Source organism: Pipra filicauda, unplaced genomic scaffold (genome assembly GCF_003945595.2).
Source record: "Pipra filicauda isolate LSUMZ 115617 unplaced genomic scaffold, ASM394559v2 scaffold51_size4534324_pilon, whole genome shotgun sequence".
Classification (NCBI taxonomy): domain Eukaryota; kingdom Metazoa; phylum Chordata; class Aves; order Passeriformes; family Pipridae; genus Pipra; species Pipra filicauda.
Genome location: NW_024104665.1, coordinates 514,020 through 540,125, shown reverse-complemented (window position 1 = coordinate 540,125; position 26,106 = coordinate 514,020). Strand labels below are relative to the sequence as shown.

At 42.4% G+C, this 26,106-nt stretch overlaps 1 protein-coding gene across 1 annotated transcript; it reads left to right on the top strand.

The window, feature by feature from the left end:
• Positions 1-4,375: 4,375 nt before the first annotated feature.
• Positions 4,376-17,327, top strand: PRPH2 (peripherin 2). Its single transcript, XM_027750314.2, has 3 exons — positions 4,376-5,938; positions 8,612-8,858; positions 14,390-17,327. Exons 1-3 carry the CDS (start codon positions 5,358-5,360, stop codon positions 14,624-14,626), a joined length of 1,065 nt encoding a protein of 354 aa, XP_027606115.1. The 5' UTR covers positions 4,376-5,357; the 3' UTR covers positions 14,627-17,327.
• Positions 17,328-26,106: the final 8,779 nt, after the last annotated feature.

Genomic DNA, 26,106 nt, shown 5'->3' with positions numbered 1-26,106 from the left:
ACAGTAACACTTTTGTTCTGCTCGCCCAAAGCTCTAAATATTCACGCTTGCTTAGGAGGATGGACACTGGCAGATCTGGAAGTGGAGGGATCCTGCCAGGCTGATACCAGAGATGTACTGAGGCTTCTCAGTGAAGTTCACACTGGCATGTAAGTGCGGTTCTGAATTAGCTGTTGGTCCACAGCATGCGGTATTGCCTGAATAAACAGAGCATGAGTCAAAACAAGGAAGTTTAGGCTTCAGTTTTGCTCTGAAGTGGCTTTCTTGGTGACGTTTTTCAGAAGTCAAGTTATTAACATCCCAGTTCATAATGTTTTCTTTCCTCCAAGTACTTAACTTTTGTCAAACCAAAATTAGTAGGTAGTACTCTTCAGGAACATGACTCCAGACTGTTCCAGACAATTATTTTCCCTTAAAGATTCATCATTGTAATACAAAACAGGTAACTTTGTAATACAAAACAGGTAACTGACTCTTGGTCTCAAGCACAGCAGGAAACAAGGATATTCAATCTGAGAACAGCAAGATTGAAAATTTTTTGGTCAGACAAATACCTAAATGTGATTTCTAGTTCTAAATATGTACCCCCTGCTGGAGTCCAGGCATTTCCCTCTGTCTGCCCCTGCTTCTCTGAATACCAGGAACAAAAGCAGAGTTATTTGCCTTCTTTCTTTATCCAACCCTCTTTCATTTAAATAGATTCTGGTGGGACTCTGGCCAAATTACTGTGTAAAAAGACAGGTATAATATACATACATAACACAATTTCTTACACACTTTTATACATTATATTTCTGAGGGCTTGGATTTTTTTTTTAAGTTTCTTCTTACTTAAGCAATAGCTGTATATAGAGAAGGATCAAATCTTAGTTACTTTACCTGGAATTGCTCCAGGTTTTACTAAAGAGCCAGTTTTATCACATACAAGGACAGATAGGAATACCAAGAAAAGAATCTCTGCAACCTGCAGATTTCAGCATTTCCATTCACATCATAATCTGATTTATCTGACTGACTTGGGGACCCACCTGTTATGCTGAGATGTTTTCCAACAGTAATGACAATCATGAGCCTTTTGTAAGATTTCAATTCCCAACATATTTCTTTCCTGTTTCTGCAAGTACAAACTGATAGTTCTAACTCCTACTCTTTCAGCAGCAAAAACTACAGCCCATCACAATCATACAAATAAATACTCAAAATTAACAACTCAGAGATCAGAGAAAAGCTGTGTTTTCTGAACATGTTACACACCACGTGGATATTGATGGCTGAAGTGCTGGGAACTACCCAGACCAGAACCACCTTAAAAGCTCCACAGTGTGTCCCAGTGAAGTTTAGGAGCCACAGGGTCCAGTGAGCCAAATCACTGGTCCCAGGGTTTACAACAGACCCAGCAGTGAATTGACCAACTTGCCTCTATTTCCAGCCTCAGAACCTGCAATTACCTCATATGCCACAAAAACAGGAGCCTACCAAGTTACCTGTAAGGAGGGGAAAAAAAGTCATAAATCAGACTTTTTTTCTCCACCTGTTTGTCATACAGTGTGGTGCATCAATTTTATCACATTTTTCCTCAGGAGTTTCCCTGGACACACCACATAGTTACGAATGAAAGCAAAACTATAAGCTAGGTTGCATGAGCACACAGTAGCTTCCCATCATAGGTAAAATGAGGTATAGTTGTTCCTGCAGTGAAACCTCACCACTCCTAAGGAAAGAAAAGGGAAAAAAGCCTCAGAAAGGCACGTTTTGTATCACAGAGCAGTGTGAAAGAAAGTTTGGGCCAGGAAATTATTTAATCGGCTAAGGGCATATCCATAGTTTAAGCATATATATATTTTATATCTCATGTTCTTGAAGATGGAAAGATTAAGATTGGCCCGGGATTGGGCAGCAGACTGTTTAACAAATACCAGATTAAATTGTCTGCATTAAAATCACCTTTTTCCTCTCTCTTCACTGATAAATTTGTGGTTTATATTTAGGTTTTAGCAGGCATAGCTTTTTTGAAAGGTATCAATATTGTATTGTTATATATAGACATTACAATTTTTAACAATATTTTGAATTTGAACACAGTAATGGTGAGATCAATAATAATTTAAATAACTTATTCTACCTTTTTTTCCTCCAAAATGGGATATGAATTATGCATTTGAGTTTAATAGGCTACCGCTGAGGAGACCATTAACTCAAACACTCTTACAGCAATTAGCTTTTATCTGCTATGGATCAGTTTCAGTATTTTCTGTTTGAAGCAGAAAGCAGCAGTAAGTGCCAAATTAAAGGTGAACCACAGCCAAGATAAATTTTTGTAAAAAAAGGAGATGCAAGGCAAAAGCAGTTTTCTTATTTAAACTGCCCAAACCTCGTCTCCGTGATCCCCCGTAGCCTTCTCTGTGTCTTAGGTTGGCTGTGCTGCCAGAGACAGCCCTCGGCTGATCGGTTTGTGCTGAAGCTTGCACATGGGTTTATCCCGTGATTGGGATAGGGGGGAAGCATTAACTCCCAATTTAAAAAGTGTTAACTTCATTTTTTGAACGAAGTGTCAGAGTATTGCACGTGATTTACTGCCACCAATCCCCTTTAAAACTTCCGAGCACGGTGAGTTAACTTGATGGGTGGGGTAGTTTTTGCCACTCTAAATCTCCAGCTCGTATTGGACTATTGAAACCACTTAAATAAACAGCACATTTCCTCATCTGGGTTGTTTTAGTTGTGGTGATTGCTCTGTGATGACTTTAAAGGTACCACCCGAAGTCTTAAAGCCCTGAATGTTCCTTCCTAAACATCAGGTGAATTACTGATCATCTCCCAGATAACACTAACTAACTATTTAGGACTGCTTTATTAGGACCCCTCCCATTACCTTTGTTTAAAGCAGAAGAGTAAAGGGAAGAGTGAGCCCTGAAGCATATGCTGCATGTTCTATTTAAATATTTTATTCTTGAATTAATAGGAAACACCATAGTGATACAATTAGATGACTTTGCTGCATCATACATATCATGGATATCTGAATGTTAAATCATTAAGGTAGGGGGTATTCAGACTGTCATCTGTGCTCCTGAATACCAAATTACCCATATCCAGAGCAGCACCAAGCTTACATTAGCTGCAGGCAGGTTTAATACTTTTTGTCCTGCAGGACATATTTCACTGCATATCCTCATGATCCACAGACCTGATAGAAAATTCTTTCCACTTATAATTGCAGTTTCATTATGTCATCACTGACAAGAAAGGAAATGGTTTCAAGTTCCTTTATCTCGAATTAACTTTAGGCTGTCAGATAGATACACATTCCAACTACCTCAAGTTTCTTAGCTGAGCCCTGAAAAGTCAGTAAAACGTAACATGTGCTGCATGGTTGTGGGATGTTTTGCCAAGAAGTCAGGAGAGATGTTATTTCAGCACTATGGCTTACTGCTCAAAAACATTTAATGGGCTCTCTCAAGAAACAGCACTTATCCACTTCACAGCAAGCAGAGAGAACAGCCTCAATGGATAATCACCTTCCTCCTTTCCCTTACACGCTCACCGCTCACTAGCAAGGGCAGCAGCAATGTGAACAACCAGGCTTGCTTTAGAAAAATCCCAGTTACCAGCTGCTCTCCAGGTCTCAGCAATAGCACGAGGATGGGCCAGGAAAGGTCCACCACAAAAACCTTCTGTTAGCATAGGAAGAAGTAGCAGCTTCCTAGCTTTTGTCCTTGTTGAAAGGACTTTGAGCATTCCAGGATCTCAAGTGGTAGCTGAGCAGCACCCATAGTACCACACAGCAGCAGACATCAAAATACTATTCTTCAGTGCTTGAGTTTTTTAATTATTACTATTATTTTTCACACTTGCCTTCCTCCTGGGCAGGTCCCCTTCCCCTGTCTCTTCTTGAAGGCTGGTGGCCATACTGCTGGCAGCCACTAGAGGATGCCCCCAGGGTATCCTGGTTGTGGCATCAGCAGGTCTGGTTGAAGGGCTGGAGCAAAACCTCCCAGTCCTCCTTCTTGGGCTGCTCCTTTCTCCCCTGCGGCATTAGCGCCCATGTCCTCACACACCTGCAGGTTAATTTTCCATTGTTGGAGGTTGCCTGAGGTTAATTTTGCTTTGTGGTGGCAGGAGGTGAGCCAGCCTCAGGATTTTCCCAGTAGCTCTGAACATCTATGGGGCAAGGGGGGAGTGGGAGATGATATTTCAAATCGAGTAAAACTCCTCAAGCAATGGGAGAGTGAAAGCCCAGCACCTCAGCTTGTTGGAAACAGCTGTGTGTTACGAGGAGGAAGGCCACTGCCAAAGAAGAGGATTGCACCTATCCTTTTCTGCCCACTACAGCATGAAAGTGGAGCCAGGCTTCAAGTGCCTCAGCAGACCCCAAGGACCCCTGAGGTGTCTCTCCAGCTGCTGAGTTGAATTCCTCCCTGGTGTAAGCTCCCAGGGGGGTCTCCTTGGCCAGCCCTGCTCCTCTCCCTGGCCTGGTGATTATCCAGTAAGCTGCTCGTACCAGCTCACTTTTTATAAAAGCACCTCTAGATTTCAGCCCAGGGTTTATTTATTGAGTTTCTCTGCACTTTTCCTTTCTCCTCCTCTCCTGCCAAGATCCAGAGATGGTACAACCCAAGATGGTACAAGAAAATGCCAAGCTTAGTTTTTTTAGGTCACCGTAAACTACACGCTTATCTGCTTTCAGAACACATAAGCCACAGGATGTCATTTCAAGTCAACACAGAAGGATAAGGACTAGAAAGTTGTTTTTGGCTGTAGATATGAATAAATCAGGATCATGTTGGGGGAGTATATGTTTGTATACAAGCAGCCTTTTTTAAGGGCTCTTTTTTAACCCAGAGCCTTCTTCCTCTTTCCTCAAAGGATCCATATTCTTCTGGCAACAAAGATCTTTTTATATCTTGGGTTTTCATATTCTGCCCAGCCTATCGTAAGAGAGCACAAATCTACTAAATAGTAAAATGAGGGATTACTTCCACTCATCTGTTGACAGACATTTCTCCAAATTGGATCAAATGATTAAAGGTATTAGAATGACGTCTTGCAGATCCAGATCAAATCATTTGAAACCTTGAGACCGTTTCTCCTTTACTTGGAAGAAACCACCAGAAATAGTTGTAGGTGCTAATTGCCCATTATTCTCACTAATGTGAAGTTGTTAATTGGGACCTTTGAATATTTTACTTGCTTGAATCCTAACCAGGGGAGTTCAAGATGGAAGGACTCTGCAGTGGCTCGCTTCCTGATGTGCCATTTGGGGTCTCTTCCAACGCCTGAATGGTTCTTCCTCAAGTTGCTTACGCTGAGAAGAGGGGTCCAGGCTGTGAAATCTTCCAACACCTCCCATTACAAAGATGGCACTGCTGAAAGTCAAATTCAATCAGAAGAAACGGGTAAAACTAGCGCAGGGACTATGGCTCATGAACTGGTTTTCAGTGTTTGCTGGAATCCTTGTTTTTAGCATGGGATTGTTCCTCAAAATTGAACTCCGGAAGCGAAGCGAAGTGATGGACAATAATGAAAGCCACTTTGTGCCCAATTCTTTGATATTGATGGGTATATTATCCTGCGCCTTCAATGGTTTTGCTGGAAAGATTTGTTACGATTCTCTGGATCCCGCTAAATTTGCCAAGTGGAAGCCTATGCTGAAACCTTACCTGGCACTATGCTTCATCTTTAACATCCTCGTTTTCTTCGTTGCTCTGATTTGCTTTCTCATGCGGGGCTCTCTGGACAGCACACTGGCCCAAGGGCTCAAGAATGGCATGAAGTTCTACCGGGACACAGACACCCCTGGAAGATGCTTCATGAAGAAGACCATCGACATGCTCCAAATTGAGTTCAAATGCTGTGGGAACAACGGCTACAAAGACTGGTTCGAAATTCAGTGGATCAGCAACAGATATCTGGACTTCAGCTCCAAAGAAGTGAAAGAGTAAGTGATTTAGTGGGGTTTGTATCACATAGCATCGTTATTTGATCAGTGTTATCCTCAAGAAATGTATGTCCCCCCAGGCACTGACTGGAAGGGGATTTGTACGAAATGAGGTCTTTCTCTGCTCTTGCATAATAAGCATACCAAGCGATCAGCTAGATTGCCTCCTCCCCTGACAAATTCCTCTGAAGTTATCCAGAACATGAAATATAAAGCATATTCTTACTCAGCTCAATGTAAACAGACTTAATATTTTTTACTGTCTTTTTACGTTGAGCCACACATACCAACTCCCAAAATGAATAGGAAAGTATCAGAAGTTCACTTGTCCTAAGGCAGATTTCGATGTGATTTATTAACTTCCTAAAAAAAAGAATTCCCTGGATATGTACTGTTGATACCACTTCTAAAACTCCACTTAAGATATTGGCAATGAATCAGTCTAGTGGAAATAAATAGAAGCAGTAACAGTTTACCGATAATTTATGTGGTTTAGATCCTTAATATTTAGAATTTTGTTTTTATATTCATTTGATGGATTGCTTCAGCACTGTGATAATACTGAGCATCAACACCTATTGATGTTCCTAGCTTTACGCAGTGGCCCTTGTAGCCAAATGCATTTTAAGTTCTCTCCTGTGCCTAATTTTTTAAAACCTCACATGAAACCAGCGCTTATTTCCTCTATACAAACCAGAGCAGATTGTTGATCAGAAACACCTTAATGGCTTTGATGTCACTGCCCAAAGAGGCTATAATCCCAAAATCAGGTTAGGTGCAGTAAGCTCAAGCAGAAAATAAACACAAGAACAAAATGCACCTTTGAAATTAAAAAATTAGCATTGGGCATAAATACCCGCAACCTTCTAAAAAATTAAGCATCAGAGAAAGAGATGGTTACTCAAGGTTCTTTGGGAACATTACTTGTAACATTCATACTCTATGGTTGCACAATGGGTCCTGTAAACTGGAAGCAATGTGCCTTTTAAATGTACTGCCTGTGTCAAAAATGTCTGAATTAATTTTAAAAAAAGCTTGGTGTATCTCTTGGGGTCCGGGCCTGATTGTGTAAGTGGTATTTCACTTGTGTGTCTCTCTGCATGTTGTTTTGACTTGTTGGGTGGTCTGGTTGTTTTTGCAATTCTGAGGGAGGACTTCATAGTGAAAACTGTTACAGACTTAACCCATTGCACTGCAGGGTTGTAACAAATACATTCTCTATTTAATAACGGAGCATTTCCATTGTGAAGATACGCCCACGGGTATAAATAACTCCTTGAAAAAAACTTGCCAGCATTATATGGAGATTTGAGAGCTGTAACTTAATCCAGCAGCAGTGGAAGGGCAATGCACAGAGGGAAAACAAGGTTATACTGTCCTTAATAATTGATGCCTTGTTTGGAACTGAGACTCAAGGTAATTTCTTTGTACTACTGAGGCAGGAAGTAGGGCATTAAAAATCTACAAATGGATGTCAGTGAATTCAAGATTTGTACTACGTGGTGGTACACAATCTCTGCTCACATTCCTGGTGGGATAGTCCCGCCCCTTTGAAATCAATAGCAAAGCGCTCCTTAATTCCAGGGAAGGTGGGAGTCTGTCCCCCACAATGTGATCTTTATATTATTTGTAGAGTGAAGGCCTGATCCAATCCCTCTGAAACTGGTGGAGCATTTACACATGAATGTGAATTAGACCTAATTCAGAGCACACTTTCCATCTAGAGATAAAACTTCAACTGCAAGTGTTTGGATATATTTGGGTCATGACTGCAAGGTGGAATTTTCCTTTATCGGACTGTTGCAATCATCACTCTCTCTCTGACACAATTTTATATTATCCATATAGAAAGCTACAAGTAACACTCAGATTTTTTTTCACCTTTCTAGATCACTGCAGCTTTCCATTCTGTCATTTTCTAAGGAAAATGGTGTGTGTTAGAGTTGCAGTTCTCTTATTATAGTTTTTTTATGTAGTGCCAGTGGAACTATTTGCCTTCTAAGGTATCTCTTACCTAAACATCTTGTAAGGCACCAGACTGAATGACTCTTTATGGAGAACAACCACAGTGTCAAATGAACAGTAGCTGGGAAGTTCCCGCAAGGAATTTGGGAAATTTTGCAACGTCCTTTTGCTGAAGCACATTTCATGTTTCAAATACTGGCTGTCTTCCCAAGCCAAGAATAAATGCATAACCCCTCTCTGGAGCTACTATCATCAAAGAGAAGCTATTAGCTTTGCTGGATCAATGGTCTAGCTGGATATGGTGGGTCCTAAGGCTGTCAGGTCACTTCCAGCATCTCCCTTCCACATTAACTATGCTGTGATCACTCTTTTCTAACTGCCCCTACTACAGTTTCTCTCTGCCATTTACTTTTGCTAAAAATTAATTTCTTTGAAGAAGTGACCCAAGAACACACGTTTCTGTCATGAGGAGTTATTTACAGACTCAGTGTAGCCTTGACATAGAAAAGGATTTCAGAGAGGAGAAATACCCAGGACAAACACCACCATATGAACAGCGGATGTGAAGGAATGGCATGGTCAGGAGGCACAGTGGAAAATTCTCCTTGTCTTTGCTTTCCTTCTTCGTGCAAGTTTGCTCCCCTATATCTTTGTATGGTGTGTGTGTTGTATGTGTGTATTCACGCTTCCTTCTGCCCTTGCCCATAGTCGGATCAAAAGCAACGTGGACGGAAGGTACTTAGTGGACGGCGTCCCCTTTAGCTGCTGCAACCCGAGCTCCCCAAGACCCTGCATCCAGTACCAGGTCACCAACAACTCAGCTCACTACAGCTACGACTACCAAACGGAGGAGCTCAACCTGTGGAACCGTGGCTGTCGGGAAGCCCTCCTGAACTACTACAGCGGCATGATGAGCTCCATGGGTGCCGTCACCCTCCTCGTCTGGCTTTTTGAGGTAACCCTCTCCTCTCAGCCCCACTTCGCTGAAGCACCAGCTCTGGCAGAGCAGAGTGTTTTTCAGCGTGGACTGTTCAGTTAAAGGTCAAATCTATTTAAAATAAATCACCAGCTGAGAAAACTTCTAATAGTGAACATCTAATAGTGAACATCTGCATAAGGCCCAAAAGGTCTCAGACTGGAGACAGAGCTGGGAAGCATAGAGTGGGTGTGGGATTACATACCTCCCTTGCAGAGCAAGGGGCCAGAGCCTCAAGCATCCCACAGCAAGAGGGGAAAAAGGGACTGATTTTCTGCCAAATATAAGGTGCTGAGCAGGGAAGAGACAGTGGGGGCTCTGCTGTCCAGATGCATTAATTTCACGTGTCATCATTTGTGGGGAATGAGAAATACACAAAATGTTGGCAGTAATTTGTGGAACGGAAAGTGCAATCAAGAGGTTTACTTGCTGATGAAAATAAGACCTAAAGCCATGCACAGTGTCCAGCTTCAGGGCAGCATTTGGTTTAAGGTCTTTCATCAGATCCACCAAGGTTTTTGGGCAGAAAAAGTGGTTTAGGCGGAGCAGGTGGATTAAATTTATTTTATTCTGCTTCTCAAAACCACTATGCGTATGCAAACAGCTGCCAATACTGCTGGTGTCTGTGGGCACCATAACCCAAAGTGCGGCTTTGCTCCTGAAATACTATTGATTCAGTGTGAGGAAAACATGCCCTCCTGCCTCTGGGAGGTGGCCAGTTTTCTAGCTGGGGTTTAATCAATACTAATACTCAGGGAGCGTGGGCTGGCAGTGGCACAAGAGTTGGCATGTGAGGTGCTGGATGAGGAGGTAAGGCAGGACCAGAGGACAGAGGTGAGGGTACAGCTCACTGTGTGACACAGAGTGCAGCAGACCCTTTCCAATCCTTGAAATGGCTGTTGCAAGTGGCATTGCCAATTTTAAATGATTCAGCTGGCTTTTAAAATATTTAGATACATGCAAATTGAAAAAAGATGCACTATGTTTTGATACAGCCTTCCAGGAATGGAGATTCTTTTTAGAAAATAAACACCTACCCAGATAATCTGTAAATTGAAAAAAAAAAACATAAAGTTACTCTGTGTTGTGTTGTTTTAAAAATAACTACTCTGAATGGCAGAGAACTGTACTACCTCCCTGTAATGCTGTTATTCTGGTAAAAAAAAAAAAGAAGCTCATATTTCAATCCAGATTCAAGGGCAGAGTACTTTAAGAGAAGGGTATTTCAGGTATATGTGAAAATCATGAAGAAATTCAAAAACTCAGGGGAAAAATGCACAAAAATACTAATGCCAGCTGCAAAAAGTCTTGATTAGGCACCTGTAACATACCTCTGCTGACTTGTAAGAGGTTAATGACAGTGATATGTTAACATTAATAGCAGTGATAAAAATGCAGTATTTTATGTGTAATTCTTCAAAGTACATCTGGGTATTTTTTTCAACCTGTGGCATAATGAGAAATAAGATATCTTCTTTCCTTCATCTTTTTCAAAATAGTAGATGAGACTTTTTTCCAGGCAATCAGAGGACTCTCAGGGCAAAGCTTTTAACAAACAACACAATCCTGGGTTATAATAACTTGCTCTCCTAAATATTTATGACTTGCCTGATAGTCCTCCATAAAGGGTCCAGATTTGGGTCTCAAACTCCCTCTGCTTTTAAGGCAAACTGAAGGGAGGAAGCCAAGCAGGAAGCAGACATAATTTAGTACATTCCAGTCAAGATAGGAAACAATTTTATACTGAGTAGGAGGGCAGCAGAAGTCCCAAATCCTGGCCAAGGTAAGTTTGGATCTGAGCAGGGTATGTCCAGTGGGCAGTGATTGTGCTGGCTCTGTGCTTCTCATTTCCCCTTGGACTGACTTTCTGGGAAGTTACAGAAAAGTGCAGAAGCAAAGGAGCATCCTGGTTTGCTTTGTACCTGGCGCCACTGTGAGTTCAAGCCAGCAAAGCCCTTCCGAGGGCCGCAGAGAACTCCTCCAGCAGGGTTGTTGGTATTGCGGTGTGGGGAGGGGGCAGAGCGTGGAGGGAAACACTAATCACAGCTGTTATTTTGAGCTGTAGGAAAACATAATGTGCCAAACGTGTAGGGATCTCAGGGAAGGCCGTTCACGTTTAACCTTTCTATATTAAGGGCAAGGAAGAATGAACCTGTTTTGGAATATCAAAACTTCTATTTGAAAAGAATGATAATGTATTATCTAGATGCTGCTTTTACTAACAAAAGCTGTAGGCTTCCCATGAGTGACAACTGGTCATGAGGGTGACAAAAAAAGATCACACCCTGCTCTAGCTAAGCCGCCTCAGGCTAAACCCTGGCAAACAGATGGGCTTCACTGCAGAAGGTCAAGCAGAGCAAGCCTGGATGTCTTCTTGACCCACCTCAGCCAGCAAAGAGGAAATGAGGGGTTCAAGGGTGCCCTGAATAGAGCATTTCAAAAGGAATAGAGTGAGGCTCGTTCCTGAGATGCTCCAGGTCCTTCACCTGTACAAACACATGGGTTGCAATAGGTCACAGCTACTGCAAAGGCCAAGACCCTGCAATTCACCTCACATGTGGTGCCACAGAGGGAGCCCAGCACTGAGCTCCAGGAGAGCAGTGACACGAGCAGGAGGCACATTACACGTCCTGTGCTGGAGAGTGAACTGGTAATCTTCAAAACCAGGCCACGGGCAGCAGGGACACTCCAGATGGACACAGTTCGCTCTGTTGGCCCAGACTGAGGGGCTGAGCCTGCTGTGGTGCAGGGGATACACCAGCTCACCCTGTCCATCCCTAGCCCTGGAGAAACACTGTGGCTGTGTTCTTCCTGCTGCTTTAAAGTTGATGTAAAATGACAAGAGTTTCCATGACAGTTTGTCTGTTGGCCAGGGAAATCATCACTCAGCAAGACTGGACCAGCGCTGGGGCCCTGATGCCCCGGCCTTCTCTGCTGGATTGCAGTTAAGCTCAGCTTTACAGCTCAGAGTCACAGACTGGTTAAGGCTGGAGGTCTAACTGTGGCCTCACCAGGGTTGAGTAGAGGAGAAATATCACATTCCTCATCCTGCTAGCAATTCTTTGTCTAAAGCAGCCCAGGATACCATTTGCCCACTTGCCACAAGGGCACACTGCTGGCTCATGGACAACTTGGTGTCCCCCGGGACCCCAAGGTCCTTTGCTGCCAAGCTACTTTCAGCCAGTCACCCCCAGCATATACTGGTGCATCAAGTTATGCCTTCCCTGGTGCAAGACTTCAGCAAAACTGTTAGTCCAAGTCCAAGTCCAAGTCCAAGTCTCTGGTGTGATCATATAGGAGACAGAAAAATTTACCAGATACTTGTCTCAAACTTCCTGGATTCTCTTCTCCTCAGGCTCGGGTCAGTGGAGGTGACAAGAGCCCAAACGTTTTGCACTGCTTTTAAGGAATCTCAGCTTCAGGGACCCCAAATCTTTCTAAGCAAGATTTTTAAGAAAACAATGTTTTAAACTGAGAGAAAATGTCACAAAATCTCATCTGAAGGCTGGTCAGTTGCTCCCTGCTGCACAGGCACATTCCCTTTATAAAGCAGGACCATATTTAGTGACTTAGAGCCAGCCAGGAAGCCTGCAAGAACAGCTACTTCAGCTGTCAAATAGTGGGACTTGGCAAGTCAATCACAAAACAAAACTCCTGCTGACATGCAGTGAGGCAGCACAAGTAGAGAGCAACATGGAGGCCACCTTCTGCATCCAGCCCTGTTATTTTGTACTGGCAACAGCATTGAAGTTCGAAGATATCAGTCCTGTGACTGAGAACAGGAAAACTGTGACTCAGAGAGGAAGGAAGATGTCAAAGACTTTAAATCTCAAGACTAATGTGACGGGATTTGTCAATTCTGATGACTTTTATGGAATAGTGCTTCAACTAATTCAAGTCATCATAGTATAGGCTAGATAAGATTATTTCCAGAGTGAGGGCCACTAGAAACTTCCTTGAGGACCAGTGTGTGGCAAGTCATGCATTATGTTAGAAAGTATGAAAATTTGCCTTTGGATATGGAAGTATTTGATGAAGCTTGTTTGTTTGACCAACGTTTTTCCCTTTCTGATCTTGAACGAAGACAGAGAAATACGAACATCTGCAAATTTTGAGAGTAACCAAGTGTAGTTTGGTCTTCCAAGAGTTTAGAGACACTGATTCTACACAAGTAGGATGACCACAGTAGACAGGCTAATGAATGGTCCGTGGAAGCACATGCTTGAGCAGTCCCTCGAGGCCAAAGGCCAGATGTGAATACTGCCATTGGCCATGCTATGTGGCTGAATCCCAACTTCAAATCTGCTGCCCTCTTTAGCCATTAGGGTTTAGGAGGACCAGAAGTAATCAGTTCTGTGGTAATTTGGATAGGGTAGTGGGGGCATTGTACTTCCCTTACAGAACAAATCCTACGAGGTCATGGACAACATTAAATGTTCTCAATCTTAGCTTTACCCAGCATGTGAAAGACTAAACTAATCTTACTGCTGTCCCATCCTGACCACCTGCTCTACCACGTCACCAGGCTGGCTCTTCTGGGTACTGCCTTTTCTTTTTCTCTGCTTCAATCTGATTGATTACTTTTCTTCATAAGCACCACAACAGTGGAGGTCAGATTGTTCTGAACAGTGTTAGAAAGGAGGAGACTGGTTAAAACCACTTTTTCTCTCTGGAGGCAGGTGTGGGGTGTTGCCAGTGTCAGAGGTGTTACACCAGCAAAATACAGTAGAAAAAACCACCTTATTCAGGGCTGCTGGGACTTGGTAATATTTAACTGAAATAGATATGAGTTTTAGATGGAACCAGTGAGAGATACCCCTGCTGCTTTAATTTCCTTATATGCACATCCCTATATAAAAACAAAACCAGAATTTGAAGTAGACAGTGATGGCTCAAATCCTAATGCTGCTCTGTTCTGCAGAGATGCTGATTCATGAATATTTCCTTGATCAGCTTAATATATTCACCAAACATATTAAGGTCAATGCAAAGTAAAAATATTTAGAGTTAAAATTAAGTGGATGGTGGCAAAGGACGTTGTTCCACATAAAAACTGCTTTATGGATATCTAGTGTAGAGGAGCAGGGGTTGCACTGAAACCTCCCAGGAGGCACTGACCCTGTGAGGGGCCATGAAGAATGGTCCCTTGTGCACATGGCCCTTCAAAGGTGCTGTTCCACAGCAGCCAGCACGTACTTCCTTCATAAGGTGATACCTCCACTCATTGCTGACTGAGTGTCATGCTTCCCGTGGTGCTCACCCATTTCAGAACTCCACCTTCTTTCCTACTCTTGAAGGGACATTTTCCTCCTGGGCATCTCAAGGGGGAAGGTTGCTCAGGATCTCCTCTTGTTCAGAGGATTCTCACAGCCCTTAAGCTGTGGCAAGTTGGTTCCTTTGGCATTTGGTTCACACCACCAGCCAGGGCTGCTGATAGCAGAGGACAGTGAGGATGGAGGAGGAGTATCCATGTTTGGCTGACACTCTCTGTCTTCCATTGCCTGGCACAGATATCGGTGATGATTGGCTTGCGCCTTCTACACACCTCTCTGGAAAGCATTCCAAACCCCGAAGACCCTGAATGTGAAAGTGAAGGGTGGGTGCTGGAGAACAGCCTGAAGGACACTTTTAAATCTGCACTGGAGAATTTGAAAAAGCTTGGTAAGTTCAATCAGGTGGAAGCAGGAGCCGAAGGGGCCGAAGGAGAGGAAGGAGGGAAGACGCCAGCCATCACAACGGTCAGTTGAGCTGCTAATTGATGTGGACTTTTTCCTCAGAGAAAAATAAAACAAACTGAGAATTGTGAATATCTACATTTTAAAAGTTATGTATCAACCATCAGAATACACATTTCTGTGCATGTTCTTTTTTGTATATGGGAGCATACAACATAGTGCACCTTGGGATAATACTCTTATCCGCAATGTGAGTACACCATATCCATATCTTTTTGGGGATATGATCCCAACTAGGACTCACAATATTCACGTGTTCTCATATCAGGGAAAGTTAGTTTAAAAATTAAAAAAAAAATAAAAAAAATAAAAAAAATTGCTGGCATCACACAGTGATCCATTCCACCTTATTTTGAAATTAAAAGTGAAATTTGAAAAGTTAATATTTTTTGTTCAAGATGTTTTATCAGTACAATTTCTATATTTCAGCTTTTAAAGACAAACAGATTGGGTTTCTGGAGAGTAACATGTTAGAATTGAAAGGAAGGAGGATTTCTAGAATTGTATATAACTTAGTATACAGGTATTTTGACAAACCTCTCATATAATGTGATTTTTGTTAATGTGCTAAGCAATGGTATTTTCTGCTGTATTCTTAAGATGTACATAGAACAAATGCAAACTTATGCTGAGAATTTATACACTAAGAAAAAATCATAATTTAATGAAGCAGCCAAGCATCATGAAAACAACATTAAGGTAAGATTCATGGGGTTTGTTTCTCAGGGCTTTCTGCAGGCTGTATATCTTGAATGCATGTGTTGTAGACTTACGCTGCACCTTGTATTTAAATTCTACACAGAAGCTTAGAAGATTCTTTCTGTAGTGGGTCAAATCCGTGCTATGAGCATGTGCCAGTTACTGTTACTCTGGACATTTTACAGAGTATGTAACCTCATAGCTTGCTCCAGAATATTCAAGCCCAACTATTTTTAAGGCAAGAAAAGAAAAGAAACCCAAAATCAAAATGGCCCCTTGGAACTCACACTTTAAATGTTTTTCAGGGTCCTGGAAAATGGATACCATCGATCCACAAGTACATCAAGCCTCAAACTTTCAGGCCAGGGAAAACTAAGTTTAAATCAATCCTCAGTGTGCAAAATTTTGCAAATTTTACTTTTCTATCGGTGATAGGGTACCTGCCATTATATTTTTTAAATCAATGGGAAGGCACATTTTGAGTCTGCATCTCTCTAAACATACTCTCATAGCTGGAGGATCCTGTTCTCATTATACCATGTTGGAATAAAGCATGGAAAGAGTTTGCTGTGGTGCACAGCCTCTAGTAAGGCAACAGAGCATCATCTTGAGTTTTTCTTCAGCTGCCAGATAACTTCAGCTAAAGGGAAAGAAACCCAAGAGAACAAGCCCCAGTCATGCACAAATTATTGCAGACACCTCAGTCCCTCTGCTGCAAGCCAGGCACCATGCTTATTTTTACTCTGGATGGGAAAACCCTCTACTGCTCCAAGGTGTACCTCGGAGAGGTTTCTCAGTAGGTCCCTTCCGTTGGCTGGTCTTCAAAGTAAGCCATGTTTGCAGCTGCCTAATCATTGCACAGCCCACTGGTTTTTGTTCTTAATCACTTGTGCACTTGCCCCAGCAGTGCTCAGCTTCTCTGGCTTTTGTTCAAACTCCTTCTAGGATGGACAGACCAGTTCAAGGCAGGACAGGTAAGGACGTGTCTGAACATCAAGCCATAGTTTCTATCTCAGTGGCCAGGCTGTTTCAGGCCATCTGCATGCAAGGTTTGATTTTGACAGGTATTTGTGGTGTCCTTTCACTTTTTCAAAGCTGGCCAAAGCTTTAAACTTACGATAACGAATTTAGTTACAATAAATTAAAGTCACTCTCTTCTTTTGTGCATAAGACTGTCTAGAACATGGGCACCGACAAAAAGCCAATTTGCTACTCACCACAGCCTATCATCTCTTGTTTTGCTGAGGGACACTCTGCATGGCAGAACCGTACGAACCAGAGCAACTCCTCCCTTCTCAGTCAGACGTTGCTATGGCCGGCTGCCCCTCCCAGCTGGACCTTAGAGAAGAGCAGGACTGTGGATGGCACACGATGTGGCCCACATGTATCAGAGAAGAGCTTTTCAGAGGAGTCACGTGTGGATAGGAGCTGCGTTACAAGGATTAATTACAGTTTTTCCTTGTGAGACTTCAGCGTGCTGTGATCTATACCAGTTATTTGACTAGACATCTGATTTTTCAAAGAGATCTAGATTTATTGCTGCCCTAGAAATCTGGTTTAGGCCATTAATTTAGACAGGACTCCCCAGTTATTTGTGGTCTATATTTTTTTCAGTTTGCTGCTACGGCAACATAACAAATTGTCAAATTATTCTTTCAACACCGCATTGAGAAGCCAGTTCCCAGAGCAATGGTATTAGTCAGGTAAAGAGACCATCTGAGACAGGTTTATGATGAACAGTACTGGAACCAGGGAAAAAACAGTGTCTAAAATAAAGCCTCCTGGTTGGTGGAGATCTTTGTAACACGATTACCACAAGACTGTTATACGACTGCTTTGTAAAATATATCATGTAATATATCACTCATCCGATCTTACATATACTTTCTTGTGACACTGCAAATGCTGTTCTAGATAAAGATATTTCTGCTGACTGCAAATGTAAATTTAGGTATTAAAATTGTATGGCAAGTAAAGATCTCTTTAAAGAAAATGTTTAAATATATACAGTTTAATACAGATTTCTCTAATTTGCATTACTACTGCCTTTTTCCTTCTGAATTCATTTTTTGGACCTGTTTTATGTGTTCCTGTGGGTGGGAAGGTTTTCCCTGCCTCCATGTAATGCTCTAAGTGAAAGCAAACTTTCCTCTTTTCATGTACCCAGCTAAGGTCAGGATGTGCAAATGGACTCCTAAATCACCTGCCTCTTACTAGAAACGAATTTGCTGTACTATTTGAATAACATCCTTTTGCAGTACATAGGAATTAAAACATCTTCACAGCCATGGAGATGGTCTCCTGGTCATGCTCCACCAGTGAAACCACTGACATCCTCAGGATCTTTGACAATCAGCTAAGCAGGGTTTATAGCCTCTTTCCCCGCCCCCCCCATTTAAATCAAACTTGCAATGAACATTCAAAAGAACACATTGTTCTTATTTTAAATTTAAGTCTAAAGCTCCCACAGTCAAATCTGCCTGCAGCAATCCGACGACTTCCAGAGCCATGCCCTGATTTTCAAACTAATAAACTTCAGAAGGATGTGAGCTTAATTCATGCAAACCAGGCCACTTCTTTTTAGGTACCTCCATATGGATTACCAGCTTAAATCCAAGTACACAGATCTGAGAGCCAGCCCAAGGCCTTGAAGTGTCAACTCCTAAGAAACATCACTTTTTAAAGAAATGACAAAAAGTACACTATTTTACTGGTGACATTTATTTGAAGGGACACAGAACATTGACTAAAGTGCTTTAAAGGAGGAAATATAAACAGCTTCCTTAAAGCTATTAGTTCTTAAGTAGCCTTAATACAATTGATAAGATTAGCCTCCATGCATTACATGAGCTTGGGCATTTTGTAATACCACACAAATACATGTGTGCAGCTTAGCAAAGCGCATGGGAATGCTATATCGGGCTCACAGGCACCACACGTACTTCCTAGCTAATGGCCTGGGGAGATTTTAAAGGCTGATATAAAGAAAAAAGGATCCCAGCAAAACAGTTACTTATTTACACCCGACTTGGTTGGTTTGTAAAAAACAGACGACACTTCTTGTAGCATAATCAATGGAAAATGGGGACGGATCACAAATGCTTATTTAAAAAAAAAAAAAAAAAAGAAAGAGCATTATTAGAGATTAGTTAATTAAGAGATAAGGCCAGAAAAATAGAATGGAACCATGTGATAACAGCCCCCTGTGGGGAAGACACAGGCTTAGGCAAATTTATTTCTGGCAACAGCAATGCAGCTATCTCAAATCTGAAGTAATGCGTATGTGGAACTTTTTCTGAGTTATGTCAGACCTATAATGTTCAGTGACTGACTAAAACACTGAAGTAGACAAATGCAGATGCATTTGCTGTTCTCGTGTAATTTCACAGGTGTTACTGAATTTGGATCCAAAGCTCATTTGTGAGGTGGGAAACGCTGGCCTGGAGCTCAGCTTTGTGGGCTCTCCATTACCTGCACCATCTTGGCAGCACCTTTCCCTGAGGAACACACCTCTGTTTTGCAGTCCTCCCCTCACATGTCGTGCCAGATGAAGGGCTGAGCAGGACTCTCACTTCCCACCCCACCAGCTCCTCCCAAAGCACACAGAACTAGTAGAACTGGTCTTGCCTGATTAACCTGTTTCTAGTAAAAAGAAGGATAGTCTATAAACATAAAACAACTACTAAGTTCATGATGAACTGCATTTCCATGGTTTGTTCTCAAACCTTTCCAGAGCAAAGGGCAGTGTGGGAATCAGAGGGACCAGTCAAAGAGCAAAACAAGGACCAAAGGGCAGGTCTGCAGCCTGCCTTCGGACTGATGCACACCAGGCGACCAAACCTCCAGGCATTGTACGTCACATTCCCGGGCAGGAGGGTCAAGCATCGCAAATCAGAAATGGGGAGACTTGGGCATGTGAAACGTGATAAGGCACAACTGCAGCTCGAGGGGCGATGAAAGGAGGAGACCAAAGCACTGAGTCTGAGGCACACAATTCCACAGACTGACCGTCTTGTTAACAGGGTGATAATGAAGTTTAATTCTTGAAAAAAGCCCCATAGAAGTCACTTTGAAATATGTGACAATACAGAATTTAACAGCTGCATCCAAGAACCACTGTCCCTCCCAGCTGTGTGTGCCTCAGGCACTGTCAGTATACACAAGCTGGAAGGAGATGCTCACTGCATTCATCAGTCCCTAAACACAAATCCCCTCCTGCCTTCCTGGCTGCCCAAGTAATGTTCAGAGGGCAGCACAGCTCTGCCTTAGACACTTTTTCAAATGGATGTGAGTTTTCCCATTAGTACATGCATTTTCTTAAACACAAATAACAGACTAAGGTTAAAGATACAAAACAACCACAGGGGGAAAATACAAATGAGGGCAAGGTGAATTCACAAGTTCATATGAATGAATCTTGCATTAATTACATAAATTAATCAAGAGTAGAAGTAAAATTGATTCTGTAATGTTGCTGTAGGCATATTTTAAGTAAATTATGACAGCATTTCTTGTTTTCATCCCAGAATTTTAAATGTAATTGAACCTAAAATTCAAAATTTTTCTCTATTTGTCTAATTTTTTTTTTAGAGTACTTTAGATTATTCTTGAGATTAGGTAATGTTAAAAATGGATTAAGTGCATTTCAAGAAGCATTTTGTTCAGGAAAAAACTCGCAGTGGTATGTCTAGATTACAAATAATTACTACCACAGCATATCCCTGACTCCAGTGGGATAAAACAACTTTCTGTCCCCTCCCTCTTTGCAGGTGGCACTCAACCAGGAGTGCTGCTCCCACAGGGAGACATTCCCCGTGCCACATACCCTCCTCAAATATTTCACAGCTAGGCCTCTGTCACTGGTGAAGGCTTACAAGTGGATTCTGAAGCTCTGGAGAGCAGGATTCAATCCCATCCTCCTTTCACTACAACCACTGCTTCTGCAGCCCTGGGAAACCAGATGCACCTCCCTCCCCATGCCTGGAACAGGGCTGCCCACCCTGAGCACCCGCTTTGCTCCAGTGCAATGAAGCCACCACACTGGCTCTTGGGTTTGCTGCCTTGCACGTGACACCTTTCAACGCCCTGAATAACTGTTACTGCACACCCACCCAACAATTTGAAATGCTACTCACACGGAAATGTTTAAGTGTCTCACACAGGCTGGCATGAGCAGCAGTCACCCGCAGCCTCCCAGATGAGCACCCTGGGCTTCTGCATGCTCCAAGTGACACACATTGCTAGCGTACAGCATTTACTACTCTGTTAAAAAAAACAACTCAAAATTCCTTATTTTCAGTTCCATCCTGTTCAAGCTGACAGCAGAGACAGAGCAGAGTTTAAAGCCTACATTACAAAGTAGTACACAGAAAAAGAAAATACAACATGAAGTATTTTGTTTCAGAGTTCATGCTGTGTCCCAAGCTTTCAGCTACTGGACCACTTTATGAATTACCAAAACCTGACCTGGAAAGATTTATTATACACAGATGAGGTGCCTGACTAGTTCAACAGCATTAAATAGATGCCCAGCAATTACTGCAGATTTTTTTTCTTCTAGTGTAGTTTCTGCCGAATTGCGCATTCATTCTAAAGGACTCTGATTATAATCATTGCAAGAAAATGCAGGCTCCTTGGAGCTGTCTTTATGGGGAGCAAAAGCAAACACTACCTCTCTAATGCAGACATCTCTGGTTATAGGACACCAGTGAATGACATCAGTGAACATATTGCTGATCCCCTCACATTTGTTATTTTTATATAATCTTTTCTCCAATTCATTAACACACTTTACCATCCTCCACATTTAGAATGCTGCAAGTACAGAAATATGTTTCACACATTGTTCTTCAAATACATGGCTGATTTCAAATCAACACCCTGGTTTTATAAGTCACTAAAACATTCCGCAGTGGTCTGCACAGATGCCATCCCTAACCCAAGCTCAGCTGTCCCACCCTGCCCGGGGCTGACTACCCAGTCTGGCTTTCCTTCCAGGATCCTACGCAAAGGACAAGCTGGAAAACTTACCACCTCCGAGCTCACGCTGTCTGAAAAGAGACTGTGAAAATATATATTCACAAACTGATGAAAAAGTAACATTTAATCATTGCTGTCATGGAGACCAAGATCAGTACTTGCCATTTCGTAGCTCCTACACCTGATGCACTGCGAAATGCCTCATACTCTCCCTCTTCTTTTTTCCTCCAAAAGAGCATTTGGCAAATCTCTCCATCAAAGGTACAAGACTTGGTCATCTACTGTTTGCATGCCAGGAGAGGGGGAAAGGTGGCAGAAGAGCAGGAAAAAATAGAGGATGAATATGCAAAAGCCTCAATATAAGAATATGCAAAGCAGTTTTTATATGCGGAACAAAGATTGGTAGAAGAAATGTGAAAACTGCTACAAATGAAGTATGAATAGAAACATGCATGTATAAAACAGCAGAAGAAATAATTGAGCAAAGAGCAGCACGTATGGATAAAGAGGGATGTGACTGACAGCAATGAAGTGGGAAGATGCTGAGAATTGTGTTGTTTCCACCCAGCCCAGGAAGCCTGAGCTCCAAATGGCCATGGTACAGTTGCCTTCTCAGCAGCAGACCTGCACTTTGGTAGCAAGAGGGAGAATGTGGTGTGTGCCATTCCTCTTCACGTTGTATCAGCCAAGGTGCCCCAAACCAGGAAAAGACAACAGGCAGCCTTATTTAAGATTTATGAAGGGTGAAGCAGGATGCTGAGACAAAACACAGAACCACAGGTCCTGCTGAATCCCAAAGGGTACAAAAGAGGTATCCAAAAGCCAGCTTGCTATCACCAAGCAAGCAGAATGTAGGGAGGACTCAGCAACCATTGCTCCTGTCCTCTGTAGCACACAGTCCTGGCCAGGCTGCTTGGACACACACATCTTGGTGCCTGTGGGATCAAGCATGTGGGTGGTTACAGTGAACTTACCATGATGAAATCACCATGTCCTTCTATAGGGTCTCAAGCTGAAGTGAGGGGATGTTTTAGGACAAAGCTTTCACACATTATCATAAATACTCAGCTACTTCTCAGGGCCAGCTGGTGAGAAGGGGCACTGAACAGCATCAAAACACTCCCAACATGATCAGACGGGTACAGTGCACATCCAACGTGTGGTATTCACAGGGCCCTGCTTTGTAAAAACCTGAACTATTTTACTGCAGTTTATATTCCTCTATCAACCTGTAACATGTTTAACAAAGTACATATTGACTAATATAAGATGAAAAATTTTGTCTAACAAAACAAGCTCAATACTGTTGTATAAAAGTCATTCCTGAGTTAGCCCTCAGTGAGACGACTCTCCCAGAACAGAACCAGGAAACACTATTTCTCCTGACCCTTAGCCTTGGAATAAAATAGATAATGAAACCCCTTCTTCCCCTTACTGGAAAAAGCTGCTTAACTGTCTGAAAAGCACAGCTCTGCAGGACTTTTAGTCTCGCCTCTAAGAGTTTTCCAGTGGATGAGCTTCCAGAGTGTGGTTTGGGAGAAAGCACTGAGAGGTCAAGAGTCTCAGCCAAGCCTGGGATCTCCAACCACCCCCCTGACATGGAGTTCTTCCCTGTCCCTGACCCAACAGTTTAAACTTCCTCGACAGCAAAACCCCAGACTGCATGAGCACTCTGGCTGGCAGCAAGGAGAGGCAGAGAGGCTCCGGCTCCCCCTGGCCATGACTCCACGCTCTGGAGCTGCCTGCGGCGTGCACGCTCGCTGCTACTTAGTTATCCTAGGCTTACAGTGATGCCCCTCCATCAGTCACCGCTGGTCCCCCAAACCAACAAATGACACTCCCAACAAGGTGAAGCTGCTTACTGGTAACTGGAAGTTATCAGCAACCGGAGATGAAAATGTGCCATCCGTGCATCCAACATGGCTTCCATCAGGCACCAAAAGATGGAGTTTTGGTTTCAGCAATACCTATTAGCAAGGTTCTTCCTGTGAGACTCTTCCCACCTTTGCATGAACACAGCCCAAAAGGAAAAGCCAACTCTTCTCTTTCCAATTCCTCAACATTTAAATCCCAAGATTAAAAAAGAAATACATGGTAAGGAGAGACATTTTCCTAAAGACAGTTTGTAAGACTTCCCATCACTGCTAAGCAACCTTTCTCTGTGCCTGTCCCCAGGGATACACAGAAGCTGTTTCATACAGCTGAACCAGTTACCTAGAGAAAGCAGATAAATGGCAGTGTGTTAGCTGTGCACACAGAGGTGTGGCTGGCAGGCTCCCTGCCTTTCATCACTCCTTGAGCACCTGGAAGCATTCCTGCAGAAGGCAAGCCTTGATAATAACTGAATCCAGTGTTGTTCTTATTAACTCTACAACCTTCTCTGTGCAGCATGCAGTAGGACTCTGGGACAATCACCGCGAGGAGCTGAGGAACTGAACAGCTAATGTAAGTAGATGCCTCCCTACGCAAGTTTTCCTTTAACACGAGTTAAGATTTGAAAAGCGCCATCTCACTCCCACTATGATGCAGGATTGACCAGGCAATGGTCCTGGCTCATCAAAAGCCAAGCAGATTGTAATGCAAAAATACTAAGACCACAAGACCCATAGAACCCCTACAAAGATGAATCCAGGATCTCTTGCTGTTACCAGAGGTGGCCTCCCTGTGTATATCTGTATATTTTCTATTGTAAAGCACTTTTTCTGTACAGATGTCTTACTTCAGAAAAACTTTCAATATGATTTCAGACAACATCCTCATAACCAATTTGGGGAGATGCAAACTAGGCAAACTGCAAAGTGGACAGAATCCTGGCTGGATTTTCGGGTTCAAAGGGTGGCAATGAACAGTTGGAAGCCAACCAGTTACAAGGGCATTCCCCACGGGCTGATATTCAAGCCAAAACTGTTCCAGACAGTCATGTTTGACTTCTAAAATCAATAATCTCAACAGCAGTATGGAAATAGAGAGCCACCGCTTCCTGCTGAAGGCAATTCCTACAAAGGAGCAGAGACGAGTCCAGGGCAGAATGGAGGCAGATTGCAAACTCAGTTGATCACAACACAACACTACTGTCAAGAGATTTGAGATGCAACTTCCCTTCTGCAATTTAATCTTTCAGAAAGGAAAACAGCTGAGATTTAATGCTAAAGGTAGGGATTTAATGCACAGTAGGTCGAGCATCCAGTTTCTCCTCTACACATTCAGGTCATAGGGAAAATTCTCACAATGTTGGAGCTTCTAAACAAAACACCAAGTCATTTAGTATAAAATAAAATGCACCTAACACAAGATGACAGGGCTGGAGCATGAGAGCTGGTTGGGCCTAATGTCGAATACAAAAGGACAGAAAAGGGTCTGTGAGGCTGCATGTGCCATGTCCACTGTCCCAGGGAAAGAGCTGAACTGTACAGTGCAATGAGCACGTTGAACCCTTCCAGTCCAGGTTGTTCCCAGGACTACAGTAGGAAGGCCTGAAATTCACTTGCTTAGTCATCAGCATTGAAGACCAGTTTGAGGGACAGGGAAGGAAGCTGTAGAGAAGCAGAGGAGAGCTGTAAATGTCAGCAGTCTGAGAATCCACAAGCACTTAATCTCAGCCAACAAACTCCAGGAGACATTACAGATGAAGTGGTTAGAGAACTGTGGGGAGCACTGGCTCTTGGCACAAGTCAGACAGCACCAGGTTTTTGTTATCTTGGTTATGTATTTCCAGCAGAGTAAGAAAGAGCCTCCTGTGGCAGACTGGGGAGAGTAAGAAGTGTTTATCTTCAAGTACGAACAGAGTAAAAAACATTACTGATGTGAACCTCAACCCTCACCCCTTTACAAAATATAAATTACAATCCTTTAAAAAGACGATTAGACTTTTTGGTAGAGGTCAAGAAAGGTTTAGCTGACTGAAGCAAGTGACACTAATAATATAATCATCTTACATTTATAACCAGGGAATTGCAGATGTTGCACATCCAGGTATTTCTGTCAGCTTGTGATTAACAAGGTGCACACTTGAAGGAACAAGCTCAGCAAAATTCTAAAAACAACATTTAGAAAGTACCTATTGAATGCTGACATGAAAAGCACTTACTCGGTGCTTTTAGCTTTGTTTTGTATTCTGTTATGATGGTTTTATGTTTGGGAATTTTGTGTAGCTTTGCTGTTCTTTTTTTTTTCTCCCCCCAAACACATAATACATTCTAGATTGTACACATAATTCATAAATATTAAAGTTATAGCCAATTTATTACAGATATTATTTCCCTGATACTGAAACAATGTTATATATAAACATTTCTACATTAATATAAATACATGCAAAATAAATCAGAAAGTAGAAGTCTTGAGTAAAGAATGACCAAATTGCAAAAAAATCATAAATTGTGTACTTTGCAATTATTTGTGGTTGCAGTCTCCAACTCTGATCCCAGAGGGAAAAAAAATCCTTCTCGCTGTCAATATTTTGCTTTGCACAGAGAATCAATTATCAGTATCATCAATTATCTTTTTAATGTTATGCTTACAGGAAAAGAGTTTTTCAATGCAGTTACACATTATTTGAAACTGTGGCACATAGTTCAAAAAGCAAGACTCTCTGCAAAGGAATAGTAACGTCACCAGAAAAGTGGGATTTCTAAGTACCATGCACAGAAAACTGTTGATACGTCAACCAGCTTCAGTAGGGGTAACCAGAGATAAAGCATTAATATCCTTTGCTCCATGTCTCTTCATAAGAAGTGACAGCAATATATAAATGATTCAATCTACAACAGGTAGTAGAGACAAAAGTAGTCTGTACTGTTTTTAAGAAAAGGAAA